Raw genomic sequence first — 24,783 nt, 5'->3', positions numbered from 1 at the left:
CTGTACCTTCTTCCTGATGTTAGCAGTGAGAAGACAGCATGGCCTGGATGGTGAAGTCCCTAATGATGGATGCTGCTTTCCTGCAACAACACACTGCGTAGATGTGCTCAGTCATTAGGAGGGCTTTCCCTGTGATGGACTGGCCATATCCACTACTTTTTGTAGGATTTTCCGTTCAAGGGCATCGGTGTTTCCATACCAGGCTGTGATGCAACCAGTCCATATACTTTCCACCACACATCTTGTCAAAGTTTTAGATGGCATGCGGAACCTACGCAAACTTCTAAGAAAGTAAAGGAGTTACATGGGAAACTTATAAGACAAAAAGTGTGGGAAGGTCTGCTGAAAATCTGAGTCTTACTGCAATCACTCAAGTTGAGTATGAAGAGGTTGTTCCACAAATGGGAGAAAATCTGTATATGCTGGAAATCTGAGCAACACACACAAAATGCTGGAGGAACTCAACAGGTCAGGCAGCAACTATGGAAAATAGTACACAGTCAATGTTTCGGACTGAGACCCTCCATCAGGATGAAGGGACTGTTTACTGGTGAGTCCTAGATGTCTCAAGGAAGCGGCATTCCTCATTAAGTGGAGGTTGTGGTTGGTCTTTTGGTTGTTCAGTCTGTTTTCGCAGCCGACACTTGTTCTCTGTGGCACAGTGGAGGTAACTTTAATTTAAAATCCAAATACGCTACATCCTCTGGATCTCTCTCATCTTTACCCTCAAGCCCCAGTAGTTCCTTATTTTCATTTAACTTCTTATTCCCTCTTCTGCACCCACCCTCGAACCTCTTCCCTGACTCGGCCTTGACCCGCCCTCCTGCGGGATGCTGCCACCTACTGGACGTACTGCAGCGATGCCGGTCCGTGCGTGACGACGCAGCGCGCAGTCGGTGACGACAAATAAGTGGGACGTGGTGGCGGCAGGATCCCGGAGGAAGCGGGAAGAGAGTGGAATGTAAGTGGATGTGAATCCTGTTCCATCCGAGGCCGGGGGCGTCTGCGGGGCGCGGGCTCCAGCCCCTCGCACTCCGGGCAACCCGACCTTCAGGCAGCGGGCCCTCTTTAGACAAGATGAACGTTTCTCTGCACGGAATGGAATCCGCTGTACAAGGAAGCCTGAGGCCTAGCAAGCGGCTCCCAGTTACCGGGGGAGGGGTCAGTGTCGTGGGGAGTCAGAGGGTGGGGGTGAAGCAGTGAGGGTCAGGGGTTAAGGGTCAGTGCGGGGTGGGGGTCAGGGAGGAGTTGGTGTTAGAGGGAGACGAAATCGAGTCAGGTTTAATATCACTGGCAAATGTCGTGAAATTTGTTTTGCGGCAGCTGTACATTGCAATGCATAATAAAAACTATAAATTGCATTAAGTATACGGAAAAATAAATAAGTAATGCAACAGGAGAGGGAAAAATAGTGAGAAGGTGTTCATGGGTTGATTGTCCATTCAGAATTTAATAGTGGAGGTGAAGAAGCTGTTCCTGAAATGTGTGTCCTCGGGCTCCTATACCTCCTCCCTGATGGTAGTTATGAGAAGAGGGCATGTCCAGGGTGTCAGGGGGTCCTTAATGATGGATGCTGCTTTTATGAGGCATCGCCTATTGAAGATGTCTCTGATACTGGGGAGGCTCATGTCCATGATGGAGCTGACTGAGTTTACAACTCTGTGTGACTTTTACCCACCCTCTGCAGTGCTCCCCTCTTACTAGATGATGATGCAACCAATCAGGATGCTCTCCAAAGTACATCTGTAGAAATTTGTGTGTTTGGAGACATACCAAATCTTTTAAGTTTATCCTTCCCATCTTGAAGCACTGCCCTGTAGACATTTGACATTTCCACCTTGGGAAATAGATGCTGATTATCTACTCTATCAATGCCTCTCAGCTTTTCATATTCTTCTATCAGACTGCCCCTCTGCCTGTGACACTCAGAGTAAACACACCAAACTTGTCCAGCCTGTCCTTACAGTGACATCTCGGTGAATCTCTTCTGATCCCTTTCTAAAGCCTCCATGTCCTAATGTGGTGGTCAGATCTCTGTATGATACTCCATGTGTGGTCTAACAGAAACATACAGCTGCAACATACCATACCAACTTTTATACTCTGTGCCCCAGCACAGGTTTAATATCACTGACATACGTTGTGAAATGTCTCTGTGGTAGCAGTACAATTCTGGGGTGCCACAGCGATGGAGTGGTTAGTAACACTCTTTCAGTTTGGGGTGTCAGAGATCAATCTCGGCATCCTCTGTTAGGAGTTTCTATGTTCTTCCCGTGAATGCACACATTTTCTTTCACAGTCCAAAGACGTACTGATTAGTCATTGTAAATTACCAGCCTGTGATTAAATCAGGGGTTGCTGGGCGGTGTAGGTCATTGGGCCAGAAGGGCCTGTTCCACACGGTATAAGTAAAGGCGCATATGTTGTATGCCATTTTCCTCACCCTGTCCACTTGTGTTGGCAGTTTTGCACCCCAAGATCTCTCTGTGCATCATTGTTTCAAAGGATTCTGCCATTTAACAATATACCTTCCCACTCGTATTTGTCTTCTCAAATTGCAACTTCTCACTCGTGTATGTATAAAGTAAATAGTGGAAAAAGAGAGCAAAGAAAAGCAAATAGTGGGGTAGTGTACATGGGTTCTTTGTCCATTCAGAAATCCGATAGTGGAGGGGGAGAAGCTGTTACTGAAATGTTGAATGTATCTTCAATGGGTACCACCTTATAAAGGAGTCCTTGAAGCTGATGGGGCTTGTGCCCATGGTGGAGCTGGCTGAGTTAACACCTTTTTGCATCTTTTTCTGATTGTGTGCAGCGGCCCCTCTGTACAAGTTGGAACGTCCTCTGTGGTGCCTCTATCGAGATGATGCTGATTGGGCACTGGTTGAGTTTAATCATCCAGTCCAGATGGGCAGACATTTGTTACTGTGAGCTGTCTGATTGTCTTTGACGTAATATTGCAGCGCAAGGGAAGATAGAGATCTTGTAGATTAGTTTTGTCACTTGTACATAAAAACAGTGAACTGTGTAATTGTGTTAAAACAAGTCATAGGTTTGCCATGCGGCTGCTGTCAACATAGCACATCACGACTGACTGACCCTAACCCCAACACCTTTGTGACGTGGGAGGAAACCGGAGCACCCGTGGCTGCGGGGGGAGCCCTGATTTTACAGCCAGTTCCGTAAGGGGCTGCGCTACTGTGGCACCTCACTTGAGTGAAAGAGAGTCGAGAGGGACGTGTGTTTCCATGGACAAGTACAGTTAGGGAAAACCCGATCTTGTTTGAACATTGCTGTTTGCTGGCAGGAGCTGCAGCTGGAGACTGGTTATTGTCTGTGTTTTGGTTGGGTCTGATAGTCATAGAACACAAACAGGCCCTTCAGCCCATCTAGTCTTTGCCAGACTGTTACTCTGCCTAGTCTGTTGACCCACACTAGGCCCATAGTCCACCGTACCCCTCCCATCCAACTTCCTGCCAAATTTATCTTAAATGTTGCAATCAAACCCACGTCCACCTCTTCTGCTAGGAGCTTATTCCACACTCACCATCTCTAAATGAAGAAGTTCTCCCCTTCGTGTTCCCCTTAAACATTTCACCTTCCACCCTTAATTCATGACCTCGAGATGTAGTCTCACCCAACCTCTGGGAAAATCCTGCTTGCATTTACTGCATCTATACCCCTTATAATTTTGTATACCTCGATCAAATCTCCCCTCATTCTCCTGCACTCCAGGGAATGAAGTTCTAACTTATTTAACCTTTACCTATAACTCAGGTCCTCAAGTTCCGGCAACACCCTGGCAAATTTTCTCTGCACACTTCCAATCTTACTGATATCCTTCATGTAGGTAAGGTGACCAGAACGGTAATCGATACTCCAAATTACGCCTCACTGTCTTTTACAACTTCCACATAACATCACACTTTGTGTACTTACTACCCTGGTTTAAGAAAGCCAGTGTGACAGAAGCTGTCTTTACTCTTTCAGTGGTGTGCATGCAGAGTTGGTTGGGCTGCCAGCCCGTTGGTTTGGGCAAGGTTTGATGGCCGAGTGGAGTGGACGGGAGATACTGCTGCACCTTCAGAATTGTGGTGTTATCTCGGCTTCCTGAAAGCTTGGTATATGGTGTGCAAGGCAGTGAACAGTGAGCCTGGGAGTCCACTGGAGGCGTCTATGTGTGTGGGTGAGGGGAAAGGGGCTTGTTTTCTGCTGAACATCGTGGACGTGCTATATTGGCACCGGAATGTGTGTGTGCGTGCTGACATTTGCGGCTGCCTCCAGCACATCCTTCAGTTGTGCTGGTTGGTAATTCAGTTCACTGTTTGTTTCCACGTCTGTGTGATAAATGAATCTGAAATGCAACTAGGCTGGCTCAGGGGACGGCGTGGGGTTGCTGAAGTTCGGTGTCCAGTTGTCCCATGCTCCTGTGAGACTAGAACTAGAGGTCATAGAACATTAGAAAGCTTTTGACAAGAACAGGCCATTCAGCCCGACAAAGCTCGCCAAACTCCTGTTCACATAGTGTGTTGAAATAACTATTGAGTTTAGATTTGAAAGTCTATAAGGTATTACTCTCATCTACGCAATTAGATATGTAAAGAAATGCTTCCTGATGTTGGTCTGAAATCTCCTGTTAACCAGTCTTCATCTGTGGCCCCATTGATGGATTAATTCTGAAGTAGCAGCTGTCATCCACCTTACTGAAACTCTTAATGATTTTGAACACCTCTATCATGTCTGCTCACATTCTACTTCTCCTTAGGCTAAAAAGATTTAATTCTTTTAATCTTTCTTCATAATCACATCCTGCAGACTCGGAATGAATCTTGTCACAACTTCTCTGAGCTCTGTCCAGTGCCTTCACGTCCCTCACACAATTAGTTCGTTGTCATCCTTCTGTCTCGAAGGAGAATGGGTGATGATCATCATCACAAGCCTGTGCGGAAGGTATGGAGATCCTGAGATGCCCAGTTGTCAAAATCCCCCTCTTGGCCTCTCCGGTGTAGTCCAAAGGAAAGCTTTTGAAACAAAACGTGTGGCACCAGCTTGGCTGCAGGAGCTGCCGGAAGGATGTTCAATGACATCCAGCCGCCTCAGGGGCTCCACTCCGGATTCGCTGTCTGGGTTTACTCCCGTAGCCTTCACCTCTTCCGAGGCTGTCCACAAGGCAGTGGTATTTACCCATAGATGGGGATCTGGTTCATGAGCACTAGGGCATGTCCACACACTGGTAGGCCCGTGTGCTGTGTGTGTAGGCGCCAGACCTTCTCCCCGTCCTCTGTAGTTCAGCCTGAGTCCAAAAGCAGTTCAGTTGCTTGTGTCGCCAGCGAGGAGGCAATGTACTGGCATGGAGACGCTTCAGCTGTCCAGTGGAAAGTGAGAGCGACAAGCACTACCCACTACACAATCACTCCTCACACATTATGCATCCAGAATTATACACAGTCTCAAGGTGTGGCCTCACAAGCGCATTATACAGCTTAAGGAGAGTGTCTAAGGTTAAAAGTGAAAGGTGAAATGTTTAGGGGGAGCAGGAGGGGGAATCTTTTTCACTCTTATTGTGGTGAGAGTGGATGTGGGGCGGGTCCAGTTGTAACATTTAAGAGACAGCTGGATAGGTACAAGGATGAAAGGGGTATGGAGGGGCTGTGGTCCAGGTATGGGTCCGTGGAACTAGGCAGAAGAACAGCTCAGCGTGGATTTGTTGGCTGAAGGCCCTACTTCTGTGCTGCAGCGTTCTATGAAGATTAAAATTATCCTTTGCGGAAGCATCGCCTTCTGGTATGGAGGGGTGACAGCGCAGGGTTGGAAAAACCTGCAGAAAGTTGTGAACTCATTCAGCTCCATCGTGGGCACGAAGCTCCCTGGTATCAGGAACACTTTCTAAAGGTAATGTCTCAAAAAGGCAGCATTCCTCATTAAGGATCCCTGTCATCCAGGACATTCCCTCTTCTCATTACTACCATCAAAGGGGAGTTGCAGGAGCCTGAAGCCACACACAATGATTCAGGAACAGCTTCTTCCCCTCCACCATCAGATTTCTGAATGGACATTCAACCTACGAACACTATCTCACTTTTGTTTCCTTTTTTGCATTACTTAATTTTAAATACACATTATCATAATTTATACTTTGTGCTGCCACGAAACAGCATATTTCACAATGTATGACAGTTTCTGATTGTGAAAGGTGTGCCACCTTCAACCCCAGGTTGAGCACTGTTCTGTTGCTCACTCTGTTTGCTATATTTTTATATTCTGTGCTCCTTTTGATTGTTTTGGCCAGGGCTCCGTCACCAACCAAGCGTAAAGAACACGGACAGGAGAAATCCAAAGACAGGGCAAAGGAGAAGTCGAGCGTCAAGGAGTCGAGTGAGAAGGAACGAGGGCGTGACAAGAGCCGGAAGCGGAGGAGTGCCTCGACTGGTAGCAGCAGCAGCAGGTACAGGGGGAGCGGGCAGGCGTGTTTGAAAATGTGGGCTGCTCACGGATAGATCAGTGGTGTGCGGAAGAACAGGCAGCGGGAAGACGAGCGAGTCGTGGGAGCAGACGGGGATTGCCGTTCCCTTGCTGTCCACTAAACTTGGGAACTCCAAGTTCTCTTAAAGATGAAAGATTAGCTTTGTTTGTGAAATGTACATCAATACGTACATTGAAATGAGTCGTTTGCATCAATGCCTAACAGCCTGAGGAAGTGTTGGCGGAAGCAAGTGCCACCATTCATTCTAGCGCCAGCGTAGTGTGCCCACAACTCACTAACCTCAACCGTATGTCTTTGGAATGTGGGAGAACTGGAGAAACAGAACGTACAGTCAGTGCTGGGAATTGATCGTGGGTTGCTGGTGTTATAAAGCATTGTGCTAACTGCTACACTACCATACCGCTGCTCATAATTTTATGTAGCTCAGTATTGGAAACCCTCCATTCGTGGCAGCATCCTGCCAAATCTCATTTGCCCCCTTTCCAGCAGCATCCAGCTGCGATTTGACTGTTGTCTTATACAGGTGGAGCAGAGCCACCCTATTCAATAGGTTTCAAAAGCTACATTTAATGTCAAGAGAAATGTATACAATATACATCTTGAAATTCTTTTTCTTCGCAAACATCCACGAAAACAGAGGAGTGTCCCAAAGAATGAATGACAGTTAAACGTTAGAACCCCAAAGCTCCCCCATTGCCAGCTTCCCCCCCCATTCACAAGCAGCAGCAAGGTAACCACCCACCCACCAACAAAAAAGCATCAGTGCCCTCTACCAAGCACTCAAGTGTGCAACAAAGCATCAATAAAGGCACAGACTTGCAATACCCCAAAGACTGCTCGTTCACCTGGTAACAACATACCGCAGGCATGCGTGCGCCCTCTCCCTCCCCCCTCCCCCTCACTGCCTCTCTCCCTCTCCCCCTAATAAGGGAAAAAGAGGTGTCCCCATTTCACCAGGTCCCATTCTTGCAGAGAACTTAAGCCAGAGTGTAACTCCAGGTCAGGGTCTTCAAAAGAACCCTAAAAAGGGAAAAAGGAGATATCAAAGATAGGAATGAAGCTGTTTCTAAAGATGCAAGCAAAGGAGGCACCATTTAGCGCCATCTTGACTTCGCCTCGCTTCTCTGATTCCAAATTCAAGGGCAGCCTGTCATCTGTTTTCTTAACAACATTATCTACCTGCACTGCCACCATCGAGAGTCTTTCGGCTTGGAAACCAGCCCGTCTGTCCTGAGCACTCCTAAGACCCCTCCGAATCAGAATCAGGTTTATTATGTAACGTGAAATTTGTTAACCGAGCAGCAGCAGTTCAATGCAATATGTAATCTAGCACAGAGAGAGAGAGAAAAAAACAAAACATAATAATAAACAAGTGAATCAATTATGTATATTGAATAGAGTATTAAAAAGTGCAAAAACAGTAATACTGTATATTAAAAAAAAGTGAGGTAGTGTCCAGAGATTCAATGTCCATTTAGGAATGGGATGGCAGAGGGAAAGAAGCTGTTCCTGAATCGCTGACTGTGTGCCTTCAGGCTTCTGTATCTCCTACCTGATGGTAACAGTGAGAAAAGGGCATGGCCCTGGGTGCTGGAGGTCCTTAATAATGGAAGCTGCCTTTCTGAGACACTGCTCCCTAAAGATGTCCTGGGTACTTTGTAGGCTAGTGCCCAAGATGGAGCTGACTAGATTTACAACCCTCTGCAGCTTCTTTCGGTCCTGTGCAGTAGCCCCTCCATACCAGACAGTGATGCAGCCTGTCGGAACAACTATAGAAGTTTTTGAGTGTATTTGTTGACATGCCAAATTGCCTCAAACTCCTGATGAAGTATAGCTGCTGTCTTGCTGATATGTTGGGAGCAGGTTAGATCCTCAGAGATCTTGACACCCAGGAATTTGAAGCTGGTGGACGTCCCAGCTTCAGGTGGTTCCATGATGGCATAGCAGTTAATACCAGCACTGTTACAGCTCAGGGTGCTGATGTTTGGAGTTCAGTTCTGGTGCCCTCTGTAAGAAAGTTTGTACGTTCGTTCTGGGTGCACTCAAATTTCTTCCTGGTGCTCTGGTTTCCTCCCACAGTCCTCAGACGTATCGGTTAGTAGACTGATTGGTCATTGTAAATTGTCCTGTGATTAGGCTGGGGTTAAATCGGTGGGCTGCTGGGTAGGGTGGCTCATTGGGCTGGTAATGTCCGTTCCACAGTTTATCTCTAAATTTTAAAACTGTGTGAGTGTGTGTTTGTTTATTTTTATGCGGTTGGTTAAAGACAGTGTACATGTGTTCTTTGTCTATTCAGAAATTTAATGGCAGGGGTGGGGGGGGGGGGGGTTGTGGGGATGGAAGAAGCTGTTCCTAAAACATTGAGTGGCTAGCACCTCTGTACAAGCTCCTTGCATTCAGTGGCAGGAATTGAATGGGGATCCCTGGTGGTGTAATAGCGTTACGGTTTTGGATCCCAGAACTTCTGGTTCATTGTCGAACGTTGTTGAAAGCCTTTGTGAAGTCCTTGTGAATCACATCGTCTGCACTGCCCTCATCAACTTCAAAAACATTTGGTCAGACAGGATCCTGTAGCAGCCAAATGCTTCCTGCTTTGTCTGTTGCCAGAGGTGCAGTTGGACGGCTGAATAGAACGTTATTTTGTTACGAGGGGAAGGGCCTGGGTCCAGGGCTTGTCCATACTGTCTGGTGCACTCTCGTCTCCCTCCCTCTGTCTGGATAATGGTTCTCTGATGTCTCTGTAGTTCCAGCTCCAGTTCGGGCTCCAGTTCCACCTCGGCCTCCAGCAGTGGATCGAGCTCCTCATCCGCCTCCAGTCGTTCCGGAAGTTCCAGCAGCTCTCGTAGTTCTAGTTCCAGCACTTCGTCGGGATCTCCAAGCCCCACGAGGCGCAGGCACGCCAACAGGAGGCGCACTCGCTCAAAGTGAGTCCAACCACTGCAGTGTCAGACCTCGTCAGAGCGCTGATCGTCTCGGGGTCAGGATCTTGCTCATTTTACATCTGCAGCATCTTCAGTGGGTGGTGGTTAAGTCAAACACAAAGCAGAGAACACGGCAGCACAGTACAGGCCCTTTGGCCCAACATGTTATGCTGACCCTTTTACCTATTCTGAGATCAATAAACTCCTCCTTCCTTCAAAGCCATCCATTTTTCTATCATCCATGTCCCTATCGAAGTCTCAAATACTCCAAATGTAGCTGTCTTACTGATCTATAAGCTTAATCTAGAGCATTATAGCACATTACAGCCCCTTTGCAAGGTAATTGTGGGAAAGCGAGGGAGAACGAGAGAGAGAACAGGACTTTTTGATCACAATATTGTGCCAACCTTTTAACCTACTCTTGAGATCAATCCTTCCCTCCTATAACTAACTCATGTTCTGCCTGTTATGCCACTGGCATTTAGAGTAGCAATGAAGGTCCTCCATTGGTCCTGACGAAGGGTCTCGGCCCGAAACGTTGACTGTTTGTTTCCATGGATGCTGCCCAACCTGCTGAGTTCCTCCAGCTTGTTGTATGTGTTGCTCCTCCATCTGTCTGTCCCCGACCACCTTCTCTATTGTGCCCCAGGTAAGGTTTATGGTTCTCATTTCTGCCATAACGTCATACACAGATGTAGGAGGATTTTTCATGTCTGTTTCCATCACGGTTTTGTTTGACCAGACAGGGTTGTCAGCGGAGAGCTGAACCCATAAACCTGGAGGACCAGTGGACAACTCTTAGTCTGACCTCTACCCTTCGACCTGTTTGACATGGGTGACCCTGCAAAGTGCAAAAGCATAAAGCCCTGACTCCAGCCAACATGGCTCTCAGGGTCATTGAGGCACACAAGTCTCTAAATCGTGACAAGGCTGTGATCCTCTCAGAGGCCTTTTATTAATTATTGACGAACCATTATCGATTATAGACTAACCTTTCATTTGTTCATATCTATTACTGAACTTGGCTTAAAGCAGTGAGTTAAAAATGATGGATTTCTGGAGAAGGGAATGTGTGCTGTGTTCGTGCTTTTGGAGAGAGGCTGAACCACAAAGAAGGTGCAGAGGAGATATATGGTTCGGTGCAGGCTGGAGTTTTCTGGTTAGAGTGTGTCGAAGAATCTACCTTGTTTTACCCTGTTTTACTGTCAGAGAATTTACCCCATTATCAGACAGAAATAAAGATACAGACCCTGATATAATGTTAACCTTTTAATAAGTGATCATGGGGAGATGTTGCATAACTACTGCCAATATCTTAAATTTATACAGTAAATTTTGGGCAGTAGCCAACAGCTAAACATACTTAGTGAATGATTTCAAGAAGCACTTATTAGGGATCAGCCAGTTCACAAATATTTTTGGGCATTACATAAAATTAGAACTGCACCTCCACATTCAGTTCCTCTTTTAACCAAACAATGTCAGACAAATGTTAGAACTACCTCGTTATTGGCATGATCTCTTGCTAGCTGTTTTTAGTTCGCACAAGCAAGACAGTGTCTGCGTCTTTTCTTGTCACCCTCATGACCCAAATCTTGGGCAATGCTTAGCTAGTCAAGCTTGTCAACAAAATTTAATTTTCTTCCACAGAGTGGAATAGGTAAAAGGGACAGTTCACATAGGTATTGAAAATACTGTTTCCGTCAGTAGGAGAATATGGGGTCAGGGAATGAAGGCCATCGCTGATACTAAGGACGTAATTTTACTGTGATTTGGGGGAGAGGTAGAGGTAGGTTATTTTTAAACGGAGGGTGGTGAGTGCATGGGACACACTGCTGGGGTGGTGGTGGATACATTAGGAATATCTAAGAGACCCTTAGATAGGCACGTGGATGAAAGGAAAATGGACCTCTATGTAGGAGGGGAAAGGTTAGATTGATCTTACCGCAAGTTAAACGGTCAGCATAACATCGTGGGCTGAAGGGCCTGTTCTGTGCTCTACTGTTGTGTGGGCTTTGAGATGTTGAAGCTGAAGTTGAGCCATAAGGTATCCAGGAGCAGTGGGATTTGACTGTGATGTTCGGCACAGTTACCGTGCTGACCCGGTTCCCGGTTTCTCCATCCTGTGTACGTTCACCGAGGCTGAGAGTGCGGCACTGACTGACTCGTCGTCACCATCTCCAGTGGGAGGGTCAGGTGCCCATTGTCCTCAAACCTGCCAAAACCGTTGGTCAATTAGTTTCTTATTGTTTCAGTCAGTACAATACTGTGAACAACATGCCTTCCATACCGTTCATACAGATCAGATCGTTACACAGTGTATTGAAAACAAAAACAGTGCTGAATAAAATGTAATGGCTGCAGAGAAAGTGCGGTGCAGCTGAACAATAAGGAGCAAGATGATAATGAGATGGATTGTACGGTCAAATTTTTATTGTGTTAGGAAACCAATCAATAGTCTGATAACCGTGCAATAGAAGCTGTCTTTGAGACTATGGTATGTAGAGGCAGGTTTTTGTATCTTCTGTTTGATGGGATGAAAGAGGAGAGATTGTCCGATGGGACGGGGAGAGGAGAGACTGTCCGGTGGGTATTCTGTCCGATGGGACGGGGGAGAAGAGAGATTGTCCGATGGGATGGGAGAGGAGAGACTATCTGGTGGGTATTCTGTCTGATGGGACAGGGGAGAGGAGAGACTGTCCGGTGGGTATTCTGTCTGATGGGACGGGGAGAGGAGAGACTGTCCGGTGGGTATTCTGTCTGATGGGACGGGGGAGAAGAGAGATTGTCCGATGGGGCGGGAGAGGAGAGACTATCTGGTGGGTATTCTGTCTGATGGGACAGGGGAGAGGAGAGACTGTCGGGTGGGTATTCTGTCCGATGGGACAGGGGAGAGGAGAGACGGTCCGGTGGGTATTCTGTCTGATGGGATGGGGAGAGGAGAGACTGTCCGGTGGGTATTCTGTCCGATGGGACAGGGGAGAAGAGAGACTGTCCGGTGGGTATTCTGTCCGATGGGGCAGGGGAGAGGAGAGACTGTCCGGTGGGTATTCTGTCCGATGGGAGAGGGGAGAGGAGAGACTGTCGGGTGGGTATTCTGTCCGATGGGAGAGGGGAGAGGAGAGACTGTCCGGTGGGTATTCTGTCCGATGGGAGAGGGGAGAGGAGAGACTGTCGGGTGGGTATTCTGTCCGATGGGACAGGGGAGAGGAGAGACTGTCCGGTGGGTATTCTGTCCGATGGGACAGGGGAGAGGAGAGACTGTCCGGTGGGTATTCTGTCCGATGGGACAGGGGAGAGGAGAGACTGTCCGGTGGGTATTCTGTCCGATGGGAGAGGGGAGAGGAGAGACTGTCGGGTGGGTATTCTGTCCGATGGGACAGGGGAGAGGAGAGACTGTCCGGTGGGTATTCTGTCCGATGGGACAGGGGAGAGGAGAGACTGTCCGGTGGGTATTCTGTCCGATGGGACAGGGGAGAGGAGAGACTGTCCGGTGGGTATTCTGTCCGATGGGATGGGAGAAGAGTGAATAAACACGGGGATCCTTCAGATACTGTACATCTTGAGCAACACACAGGCACAGTGCAGGAGGAACTCAACAGGTCATACAGCAGCCATGGGGGGGGAATAAACAGTTGAAGTTCCAAAGGTGGATGGGGACTTTCATTATTTTGGATGCTCTGCTGAGGCAACGAGAAGCGTAGACAGAGTCTGTGGAGGGGAGGTTTCTTTCAGGGATATGTCTACAGTTCTCTTCAGCTTCTTGCAGTCACAGTTCGAGTAGTTGGCGTACCAGGCCGGGTGAAAGGAGACATGCCAAATTTCTTTAACCCCTGAGGAAGTAGAGGTGCTGATGACATTTCAGATTTTTTAGCCTCTGAGGAAGTAGAGGGGCTGCTGAACTTTTTTGATGTGGCGTCAGTGTGGTTGGAGCAGGACAGGCAATTTGTAACAGAACATCGAACAATACAACGTGTTCCAGTTCTATCTCCACCTGGCAGCTTCCATTGTTGCTGTGGTGTTTCTTATGCAGGTTTGTTTGGTGGTGACTTCAGGGCTCCCATTTTCTGTGCTTCTCTAACCTCAAGCAGTCTGACAGTGGTGAGTGCAGGGACCCTGAGAAGAGGAGGGCTGAGTTGGTTAGGGATCGTGAGCTCTGTTCTGAGTGAAGTTATGTCAGCTTTGTTCTGAAGTGGTGCATCGGCATCTAAAGTGAATATGGCGATGGTTTACTGGCAACTCACAGAATCACTACATATTCTACAAAATATATTTTTCTGAACTACGATCTGCAGCCTGTAATTTCCACATGTAATCTTGCGTATTGGTTGTTTTGACAGTCTTTGTGTGTAGTATTTCCTTGTTCTACAGTGAATGCCTGTGAGAAAATGACTCTTAGGCTTGTATGTGCTGATATATCCCCTGACCTTATAATAACATTACTTTGAATGCCGGGGCTGCACCAGAATACTTAGCAAGAATGGATACCCTGACTGTGGGTAACAGCTCCCTGTGTGCTGTGTACTGTAACCTCTTCTTTATTGTCCTGACAGATCAAAGTCTCCGAAACGGGATGACAAGGAGCGGAAGAAGAGAAGCCCCACCCCCCGACCCACAAAAGTGCACATCGGCAGATTGACCAGAAATGTGACCAAGGTGCCTATGAATGTTACATGTTGTACAGCGAAGGCCGTGGCTCTGCTTCATCTTTTAGTTCACCTCTGTCCCACTGGGTCACCCTCCTCCATTCCTGCCTCCTTTCCCCGTCCAAAGTGACTGTCAGCATGGCTGTCAGCTCCCGTGGTGCTGCGGATGACTTCAGGGACATGATGTTGTGGCTTTGGTCAGACAGCACTTAAGAGTATTGTGAGCAGTTTTGGGCTCTTTATCTAAGAAAGGATGGCATTAGAGAGAATCCAGAGGAGCTTCATAAGAGTTATCCCAGGAGTGAAAGGGTTAATGTGCGAGGAGGGTTTGATGGCTCTGGGTCTGTACTCGCTGACATTTTAAAGAATGAGGGAAAATTTCATTGAAACCTGTTTAATATTGAAAGACCGAGATAAAGTGGATGTGGAAAAGATGGTTCCTATGATGGAGGAGTCTAGGATCAGAGGGCACAGCCTCAGTATAGAGGGACGTATATTTAGAACAGTGATGAGGAGAATTTCTTCAGCTAGACGGTCATGAATCTGGAATTTACTACCACAGATGGCTGTGGAGGTCAAGTCCTCGCATATATTTAAAGTGGAGGTTGACAGGTTCTTGATTAGTAAGGGTGTCAAAGGTTATGGTCAGAAGGCAGGAGAATGGGTTTGAGAGGGGCATGGTAAATCAGCCATGATTGAATGCAGAGCAGACAATGGGCCAAATGGCCTGATTCTGCTCCAATGTCTTATGGTCTTGTGGACTTTGAAGTTTTCCACAGCTTAACCTGGTGATCTCCCATTGAGATGTGCCTGTGGATTGGGGGAGGAGTGGTTAAAGTGATGGTCAGGGGGTTAGTGCAGAAAGTGGGACTGAGATAATAGATCTGATGTGTTATTGATGTGCATGTGGGCGTGCTTGATGGGCTGAATGGCCTTCTGTTTCTTCCATAGTGGTCAAGGATCTTCCTTGTGAATACCTACCGCCTTTTGTCACGTGGAGGAATGGGTGGTGAGGTGGTGATTGATACCTTTGGAAGGGAATGGTTAGTGTGTCAGGAGCCCGGGGTCTCCTCTGTGCAGGAAGTGAGGACCTGAATACTCTGTCCAGCTGCCCAGCAGTGCTCACCCCAACTCCTGAGGACTGAGGGAGGGAATCCATTCCACACAGGGAAAGGACTGCCAGCAGGCTTCAGTGTTCAATTGCACGGTAGTTGTGAGGGAATTGGGGAGAAAGGGGGAGTGATTGAATATAGAACATTACAGCCCAATACAGGCCCTTCGGCCCACAGTGTTGTGCTAACTTTTAACCTTCTCAAAGTTCAATCTAACCCTTCCCTCCCACATTGCCTCAAACACAAAACCTGCAAGGAACTGAGCAGGTCAGGCAGCATCTTTGGAAAGGAATAAACAGTCAATGTTTCAGGCTGAAACCTTTCATCAGCACTAGTACCAAATCTGCTCCTAAGGCTTGTGGTTTTAACCAATCCTGCAGACTCCAGGAACAGGGCCGACCATATAGTCTGTGATGGTGGTAGTACAGTTTATGTGGATATCTCTGAGATGGCAGTGCATAACTCTCTCTCCCTCCTCCCCCACCTCCCACTCACCCTGAGCAGGAACACATCATGGAGATCTTCTCCACCTACGGCAAGATCAAGCTGATTGACATGCCACTGGACCGTCTGCACCCTCATCTGTCAAAGGGCTACGCCTACGTGGAGTTTGAGAATCCAGATGACACGGAGAAGGCTTTGAAGCACATGGATGGGGGTGAGAGGAGTTGGGATGTTCTGTTGAAGTTGAATACAGGCGTCCCCCGCTTTACAAATGTTTGCTTTACGTCGCTTCGCTTTTACAAATGACCTACATTAGTAATTTGTTTTCACATTATAAAGAGGATTTTTGCTCTTACGGAAATTTTTCCCATATAAGTTAATGGTTCTTTGCTTTACGCCATTTTGGCTTAAGAAACGTTTCATAGGAATGCTGTACCTTTATAAAGGGGGGTGTGCGTGACGCCTGTAAGATGATGGTGAGACCAAATCTGTAGTATTGTGTGCAATGCTGGGAGGACAAAGCAGTGAGCGGTAGGACACTGTGTGCTATAGAACAGAGAGGGGTCTGGGAATACAGATTCTTAAATCATTGAAATTGCTGTCACAGGTAGGTAGAGTCATAAAGAGAGCTTTTTGCACATTGACCCATATAAATCAAAGTATTGATTACAGGAGCTGGGATGTTAGTTGAAGTGGTATGAGACATTGGTGAGGCCTAATTTGGAGTATTGTGTGCAGTTTTGGTCACCTGCCTATAGGAAAGATATGGGTAAGATTGAAAGAGTGCTGAGAAATTTTACAAGAATGTTGTCGGGACTTGTAGGAGAATGAGGAGAGATTTGATAGAGGTATTCAAAATTATGAGGGGTATAGATAGGGTAAATGCAAGCAGGCCTTTTCCACTGAGATAGGGTGAGACTACAACTAGAGGTTAAGGGTGAAAGGTGAAATGTTTCAGAGGGTAGTGTAGGTGTGGAACGAGCTGCCAGTGGAAGTGGTGCACACGAATTCAATTTGAACATTTAAGTGAAGCTTGGATTGTACATGGATGGGAAGGGTATGGAGAGCTAGAACTATGGTCCAGGTCAAAGAGACTAGCAGAACAATAGTCTGGAACTAGAGGGGCCGAAAGGCCTGTTTCTATACGGTAGCGTTCTGCGACTGAGCAGCTGCTGTTAGACGGTACTGGCATAGCCAAAACCGGATGTTACCCAGCAGCATCCTAGGCTGGCGGCTTCTTTGAAAGACGGATTTAGTAAATAAACACAAGATTCTGCAGGTGCTGGAAATCTAGAGCAATACACACAAAATGGTCGCAGATCATGCAGCATCTGTGCAGAGGAATAAATGAAAGGTCTCGGCCTGAAACATTGGCTGTTTATTCCCCTCCATAGACCTGCTGATTCCTCTGTTATTTTGTGTTTTCCTTTAGAAAGATAGATTAGCTTTATTTGTTACACATATATCGCAACATACTGTGAAATGCATCATTTCTGTCAACAACCAGCACAGTCCGAGAATGTGCTGGGGGCAACCTGTGAGTGTCACCACACTCCTGTCACCAACGTAGCACGTCCACAACTTACTGACCCTAACCCGTATGTCTTTGAAATATGGGAGGAAACCGGTGCACCCGGAGGAAACCCAGATAATCATGGGGAGAATGTACAGAGAGTGGTGGGAATTGCAGCCTAATCACTGGGGCTGTAAAGATGTGTCACTCTGTTGTGCAGAGTCTCTCTGCCTGGCTCCACCGCTCTCCCAGTCCCGGCCCCCACCGATCTCCCAGTCCCGGCCCCCACCGATCTCCCAGTCCTGGCCCCCACCGCTCTCCCAGTCCTGGCCCCCACCGCTCTCCCTGTCCCGGCCCCCACCGCTCTCCCAGTCCCGGCCCCCACCGATCTCCCAGTCCCGGCCCCCCACCGATCTCCCAGTCCCGGCCCCCACCGCTCTCCCAGTCCCGGCCCCCACCGCTCTCCCTGTCCTGGCCCCCACCGCTCTCCCTGTCCTGGCCCCTACCGCTCTCACTGTCCTGGCCCCCACCGCTCTCCCTGTCCTGGCCCCCACCGCTCTCCCTGTCCTGGCCCCCACCGATCTCCCAGTCCTGGCCCCACCGATCTTCCAGTCTTGGCCCCCACCGCTCTCCCTGTCCTGGCCCCCACCGCTCTCCCTGTCCTGGCCCCCACCGATCTCCCAGTCCTGGCCCCCACCGCTCTCCCAGTCCTGGCCCCCACCGCTCTCCCAGTCCTGGCTCTGGTTCTCGGCTCAATGTGTGACTGGCTATGTGTGGAGTCAGAAACTGCAGGGGACTGGGGTTCCTGTCTGGCACCAGTTGGGAAGGTGAGTCACCCTCAATGTCACTGTGATAGGAAAGAACAGGTGGGGGTTGTGGGGGTTTACGGGGAGATTAAGGGTGGAAATGGGAGAGTTATGACTATGCCATGTCATAGGAGCAGACATTCCAAGTCTGTGTCTTCTGGTCCTAGACTCCACCACTATAGGAAACATCCTCTCCAGATGCACGGTACCTTGGCCTTTCAATATTTGACAGGTTTCAATGAGATCCCCCGCCCCAATCTCCTAAACTCCAAACTGCTGTGGTACCCAATCACTTGTATCATGTCTTGCATTTCATTCACCTTAAATCATTTAAAAACAAAACTTGTCCTAATGGACCTCAAGGCAAAGCGCCTCATCTTCCATCTAGACTCAGTGTAGTATTCAGTTCTGTGCAGGCATTATGGGCTCAGGATTGTTGTCTATCTGTAATATAGTTATCAGTAATGAAAAATGTATCATCTGTGTAGGCATCAAAAAAGTTAAATTTACTTTTCACAAACTTTGTGTGAAATTTATTCTCCATCTCTGATTTTTTTTTTGTGTGTGTGTTGATTTACAAATTTTGTACGGGGAAATTTTTGTTTCCTGAAGGGGTCATCTGGACTGATTTCAAAATGTTCAGATAATCAGCCTTTCCTGTTTGTCAATTGTGATGCAAAGTCAGTCACCTGCAATGTTAACTCAATTTTACTGTCTCCCCAGATGCCATCAGACCTACAGTTTTGTTCCAGATTTCCAGCATCTGCTGTGTTCTACATCTCATGTTTCCAGCATCACTTTGGTTTTGTTCTCCTTTATCTCCTTATGTCAGTCCCTCCTTCAGATCGATCAGTGATAATGAATGAGTCTCTATCGCTGTCTGTCAGAAGAACGCCATCTTATCACAGACCCTTCCTTCGTTCTGTCCACCCTTTGCTTTTCTTTGCAATGTAAAACACTCGTTTTCTCATTTTTCCCCAAATCTGACGTAAGATCAATGAACTGAAAAATTAATGTTGTTTACTCCTTCACAGGTGCTGCCTGATCTGTCAAATATTTCCAGCATTCAGTTTATATTTTGGGAGCTTTAACTAAATATCTGAGTGTTTTAGTCTACAGATACTATCAGCGCTTCTTCCACTGTACAGATTACTTAAGCACGTCAACAACTATCAACTCACAGTCCCTCACTCAGCTGAGAGCTGTGGTGTTGTACAGTTCCTCAGACATTCAGGTCCAAATGTACTTTCTCACGTTGACTGTAACTCCACCAACTACAGTCCATTTATCGCCCTGACTGTCTCTGACCACAACCACAATGGATCGCTGCTCTTGCCCTCTGCCCTTGTGTGCAGCTACAGGCACAGTGTGTGATCAGCTCCGGATTGACCATGTCAGACCCTTTTCCATTTTTCATTTTTTGTGGCATCAAATAGGTCTGGGTTATGAATTCCTTTCAGTAATATTGTTGTTAATAAGATTCAAGATTGGCCAATGTTAGTTCCAGTACACAGTTGTAAAGGAGAATGAAGTAATTGTTACTCCAGATTCAATTCAGCACAAAAAAACCACACACAGTAAGGTAAAGAACACAATTTAAAAAGCACAATAAATGTAAATACATAAGCTAGCTTGTATACATAGATTGATTGTATGCTTATAATCTGACGCTAGGCACAGGAGTGTCTATATAAGGTGACTGGGACAGGAAATTATAAAGTATTGGTGGTTGGGGGTGTGGAGGGCTGGGTGGAGATGTTGATCAGCCTCATTGCTTGGCAAAAGTAACTTTCTGAATTATGATACTCAACTCTCAGTATGTGCTGTCCCTCCAGTTGCTGGCATCCTGCTGTAAAATACCCTCCCACTGTCGTGTTCTTGCTCACAACTGTGCTTTTGTGATATAAATAGATAGAAGTTAATTTTCTAGTTTCTGCCCAAGTACACATTCAGTTATTTGTGTAACTGGATCTTAAATTGAATGGACCTTTTGCTGGTCGTTGTCTAATTAAACAATGATGGGATTTGGCTGTAGGAGAATCCCCACTGCTTCTGTTCATTACCGACATATTACTTGAGCCCTCCATTTTTCACAAGGTCCATAAAATGTGCTGATCAAATTCGTGTAATTTCAGAGCTGTTTTATGTAGCTTTACGAAGTTTCTGTGTTCAGTCAACCTTATGGAAATAGGCGGAGTCTTTGTCTCACTAAGCTATTTAGATATAAACTGGTTGAGACATTTAAACAGAAGAGAAATACAGGCTATTCTAGGCCATTTGGCCCAGGCTTGCTCCACATTTAATGAGATTGTTGAATTTTCTTTTCTCAATGGCCTTTCCATCACTGATCTCTCAATTCCCTAGAAAAGTAATCAGTCCTGGTCATGATTGCACATGACCCTCATGGGCCAGGAATTCCAGAGTTTCACATCCATCTTGAGTAGTTGACTCTTTAATTTGAGCATATGACTCCCCATTTTAGATGCATTGTCTCTACATCAATCCTGCTAAGGTCAGTAAAGAGTTTGTAAGTTTGATTGACATTGTCCTCATTCCTCTAAACACAGGAGTGCAGGTCTGGACTTCTAACTCTGTCCTCTCACCATCCTGAGAATTGATCTGGACTTGATCCTGTGACAGTGACATTCAGAAATAACCCAATGTCTGAACCTTCGCATCTGGCTCAAAGGGTCATCTTCTCCGTGCTCCCTGGGATTTACTTGCCCTGGGACTTGCCAAATTCTATGGGGAATTTATTCCAGTACTCTGATATTATAATATAAAAACCTGGTTAAAGGTGTGTTAAGGTCTTCATATTTGAATAATATCCAGTTGTCTTTATAAATCTGCCAGTTCACCACTACCAAGGCCCTGAGTATGGCAGGTTATTGGTGTTTTACTGTAGTCATTTGGGCCGCTGAAGTGTCTCGGCCTGAAACGTCGACTGTCTGTTCCCCTCCCTAGACCTGCTGAGTTCCTCCAGTGTTTTGTATGTGTCGCTCTGGATTTCCAGCATCTGCAGAATTCCTTGTGTCCGTTGCTTTTCTAATAGTTTAAGTAGCGAGGGTGCCAGTGGTTGAATTATTAGCACTAATAACTCTGTTATTCCTTAAAATAAGTCACAAATGTAATCAAATAATCTCACCAGACTCGGGACTGGCAGAGATTGAATACTCAAAGATTATTATGTCACTTCAGAATTTCAGTTCCAGAATTCTTTATCCTCCAAGGAATCAGATAAACCATTTGTTCTCAGGGGAAGCCAGAAGTGTGTCAATAGGTTTTAGTGAGATTACCCCACCACCGTGCTCTTCTGACCTCCAGCGATTCTAGGCTGGGCTGGGCCATCAAGTACTCTTTTGATTGAGTAGGGGTGGAGTGTGGGAAGTGGGGTTGAGGGGAGTTCCGCCTGAACACTGTGTCCTTGTGTAGAGGATGGAATGTGACAGGAGAGGATTTGTCCCTGACTGCCTGATGTGAGCGTTAGGAGTGTGATGTGCAGTAGTTTCTCCTGCACTCTGCCGTTGACACTCCCACCCTCCCTCACTGCAGGTCAGATCGACGGACAGGAAGTGACCGCTACAGCTGTGCTGGCTCCACGTCCCAGACCACCGCCGCGGCGAATGACCCCTCCCCGACGGATGCCACCGCCGCCTCCCATGTGGCGAAGGACTCCCCCGCGGATGAGGAGGAGGTGAGTGACGAACGGGTGGGGGTGGTCGGTGTATGGGGCCACAAGGAGGCTATAAGACATGGGAGCAGAAATAGACGATTCGGCCCATCAGGTGCTACTCCATTCCATCATGACTGATTTATTATCCCTCTCAACCCATTCTCCTGCCTCCTGCCTATAATCTTTCACATCCTGACTATAAGAGCATACGTATCAACCTCTGCTTTAAATATACAGCCATCTGTGGCAAGGAATTCCAAAGATTCACCCCCCTCTGCCTAAGAAATTCCTCCTCATCTCTATTCTAAATGGACATCCCTCTATTTTGAGGCTGTGCCTTCTGGTCCTAGACTCGTCCATTATAGGAAACATCCTCTCCACATCTACTCTAGGCCTTTGAATACTCAATGAGATTCACCCCCTCCATTCTTCTAAACTCCAGTGAGTACAGGCCCAGAGCCATTGAATGCTCCCCATACGTTAACCCTCTCATTACTGGAATTGTCCTGAGCTGGTAAAACATTTTCCTATCTTGTCCCCGCAGGTCGCGGTCTCCCCGCAGACGTTCACCCGTCCGCCGGCGATCCCGCTCACGTTCTCCTGGGAGACGCCGTCACCGCAGCCGGTCCAGCTCCAACTCCTCGCGGTAAGGTCTGCAGCCTGAGGGTGGGGGGATGTCTCGTCCCCCACCTTCCACACCTATGGACGTTCAGTGTACATCGGAGATTTAGCCACCTTTCCCCGTCCCTAATTCTGTTCCAGTTGTGTTTTATCCCAGTTGTGAATGGGGGAGGGGGTTTGAAGGGGTGCGGCAGCGGACGAATCAGTATTGCATCTCACACAACTCGAAGCCCATGTTCAATGGGAGAGAACTGGTGTGGTACGCAGGAATCTTGTGTCAGACCGAGAAGGCCGAAGTGATACCCATCTCCTTCCGAAGCAGTGCGTTGGATATTTCAGTAAGCATCGTCAGACTGGATAATCTCTTCACTGCCTCAGGCAAAGCAAGTGTGGCCGAGACAACACCAATACTTGTCTGAGTATAACATTCATCCAGCGACAGGCGGGGCTGGTCTGATTCCCGGCCTGTTTTCCTACACTGAACTGAGCTGGAGGAGTGATGTGTTAACGGAGATTTCTACAGTCACCCTCTCTCCAAGTCCTACGTTTTCTATTGCTTTCTTGTTTGGCCATTTGCTATTTGTACCATAAGTTCTGTATCTCAATAAACAGAGAATCATTACAGCTCAGACATGTGGACTTCATTGGATAAAGGTAACAGATTAGCTCTATTTTTCAGCTGTATATTGAATCATCCAGTGAAGTATGTTGTTTGTGTCAGATTGAGTCGGCGAGGATTGTGCTGGGCCCTCAAGTGAAATTAAACATACAACAGTGCAGCACAGAAACAGGCCGTTTGGCCCATGATGTGCCGAAACAATTAAATTATTGATCAAATGGCCAGCTAAACTAATCCCTTCTGCTTACACAATGTCCATTTCCTCCCATCTTCCTGATATTCATGTGCCTGTCTAAATGTCTGTGAAAAGTCTCCAATGTATCTGCCTCTACCACCAGCCCAGGTAGTGCATTTCAGCCACCCACCACTGTCTTTGTAAAAAAAAGTTTGCTCCTCATATCTCCTTTAAAATTACCCCCCCCCCCCCCCCGACCTTAAATACTTGCCCTCTGGTATTAAACATTTCAACGCTTGGAAAAAATGTCTATCCATTCAATTTTTGCTTCTCGTAATCTTATAAATCTTGATTAAATCTCTACTCAGCCGCGGCTCATGCAGAGAAAACGACCTGAGTTTGAACTTTTATCCAGCCAGCATCCTGGTAAACCTCTTCTGCAGCCTCAACATCCTTCTTCCAACAATACGCAGTACTGTACTCCAGATGTGGCCTAACTAGAGTTTTTATAAAGCTGCAATGTAACTTCCTGACTTCTGAACTCAGTGTCTTGACTAATAAAGGCAAGTATGGCATTTGCCCTCTTACCCACCCTATCGACCTGTGGCGCCATTTTCAGGGAGCTGTAATCTGTTATGCTTCCAATGACAACATACTGTGCCCACAACTTGTTAATCCTAACCTGTACATCTTCGGAATGTGAAAAGAAACCGACACAGTCACGAGAGAACATGCAAGCTGTTTATTGACGGCGGTGGGAATTGAATGCCGATCAGAAAAACGATGCAAAACTCAGAGTCACCTGACCTGCTGTGTTTGACCACACTGAGAAAGCGTGTGATTGGCTGAAGTCACCTGATCGGGGTCGGACACAAGGGAGAGTAAGAAGCTGTGGAGTACAGGGCCTTCGTTTTTTATCCTTAAATATAAAACTAATCTTAAAACTATTTCAAGATAAATCTTTATTTTTTTCCCTCTATTCCCTGCAGTCAAGTACCTGGCTCTCGTATGTTTTCACTTTCCAGCTCATTACACACATTGGCATGCCATCCGTATGTATCAACCGTGCATCCAGGTAAAACAATCTGTTATTTGTCAGTAACAGCTACAGAGGAAGTGCAGGGTGGGCAGACAATAATGTGAAAAAAGGCCATTCCTATGTAGATTGTGAGGTCAAGTGTCCACCTTATGGGAGGAGGCAGGAGAATGGGGTTGAGAGGGAAATGATGGAATGGCAGGGCTACCTGTTTGGGTGGGGAAAGACTGGTCAGTGATTGGCAGGACCTGTTTGGGTGGGGAAAGACTGGTCAGTGATTGGCAGAGCCTGTTTGGGTGGGGAAAGACTGGTCAGTGATTGGCAGAGCCTGTTTGGGTGGGGAAAGACTGGTCAGTGATTGGCAGGACCTGTTTGGGTGGGGAAAGACTGGTCAGTGATTGGCAGAACCTGTTTGGGTGGGGAAAGACTGGTCAGTGATTGGCAGAGCCTGTTTGGGTGGGGAAAGACTGGTCAGTGATTGGCAGAGCCTGTTTGGGTGGGGAAAGACTGGTCAGTGATTGGCAGGACCTGTTTGGGTGGGGAAAGACTGGTCAGTGATTGGCAGAGCCTGTTTGGGTGGGGAAAGACTGGTCAGTGATTGGCAGAGCCTGTTTGGGTGGGGAAAGACTGGTCAGTGATTGGCAGAGCCTGTTTGGGTGGGGAAGACTGGTCAGTGATTGGCAGGACCTGTTTGAGTTGGGAAAGACTGGTCAGTGATTGGCAGGATCTGTTT

General features: G+C 47.2%; 1 protein-coding gene across 1 annotated transcript; it reads left to right on the top strand.

Annotated features, from left to right (window-relative positions):
* The first annotated feature begins 808 nt into the window (after positions 1 to 808).
* Positions 809 to 22,849, top strand: LOC132399013 (RNA-binding protein with serine-rich domain 1-like). Its single transcript, XM_059978885.1, has 7 exons — positions 809 to 961; positions 6,290 to 6,445; positions 9,229 to 9,408; positions 13,959 to 14,061; positions 15,668 to 15,821; positions 21,479 to 21,620; positions 22,144 to 22,849. Coding segments are annotated over exons 1-7 (843 nt in total). The 5' UTR covers positions 809 to 959; the 3' UTR covers positions 22,250 to 22,849.
* Positions 22,850 to 24,783: the final 1,934 nt, after the last annotated feature.

The sequence above is a fragment of the Hypanus sabinus genome, chromosome 9 (assembly GCF_030144855.1).
Source record: "Hypanus sabinus isolate sHypSab1 chromosome 9, sHypSab1.hap1, whole genome shotgun sequence".
Taxonomy (NCBI): Eukaryota; Metazoa; Chordata; class Chondrichthyes; order Myliobatiformes; family Dasyatidae; genus Hypanus; species Hypanus sabinus.
This window is presented reverse-complemented; position numbering and strand designations above follow the sequence as displayed.

Excerpts from the sequence above, each read along its gene's own strand:
- LOC132399013 (XM_059978885.1), top strand. Across the intron at positions 6,446-9,228 it reads ACTGGTAGCAGCAGCAGCAG|TTCCAGCTCCAGTTCGGGCT; the intron begins GTACAGGGGGAG and ends ATGTCTCTGTAG. Across the intron at positions 9,409-13,958 it reads AGGAGGCGCACTCGCTCAAA|ATCAAAGTCTCCGAAACGGG; the intron begins GTGAGTCCAACC and ends TTGTCCTGACAG.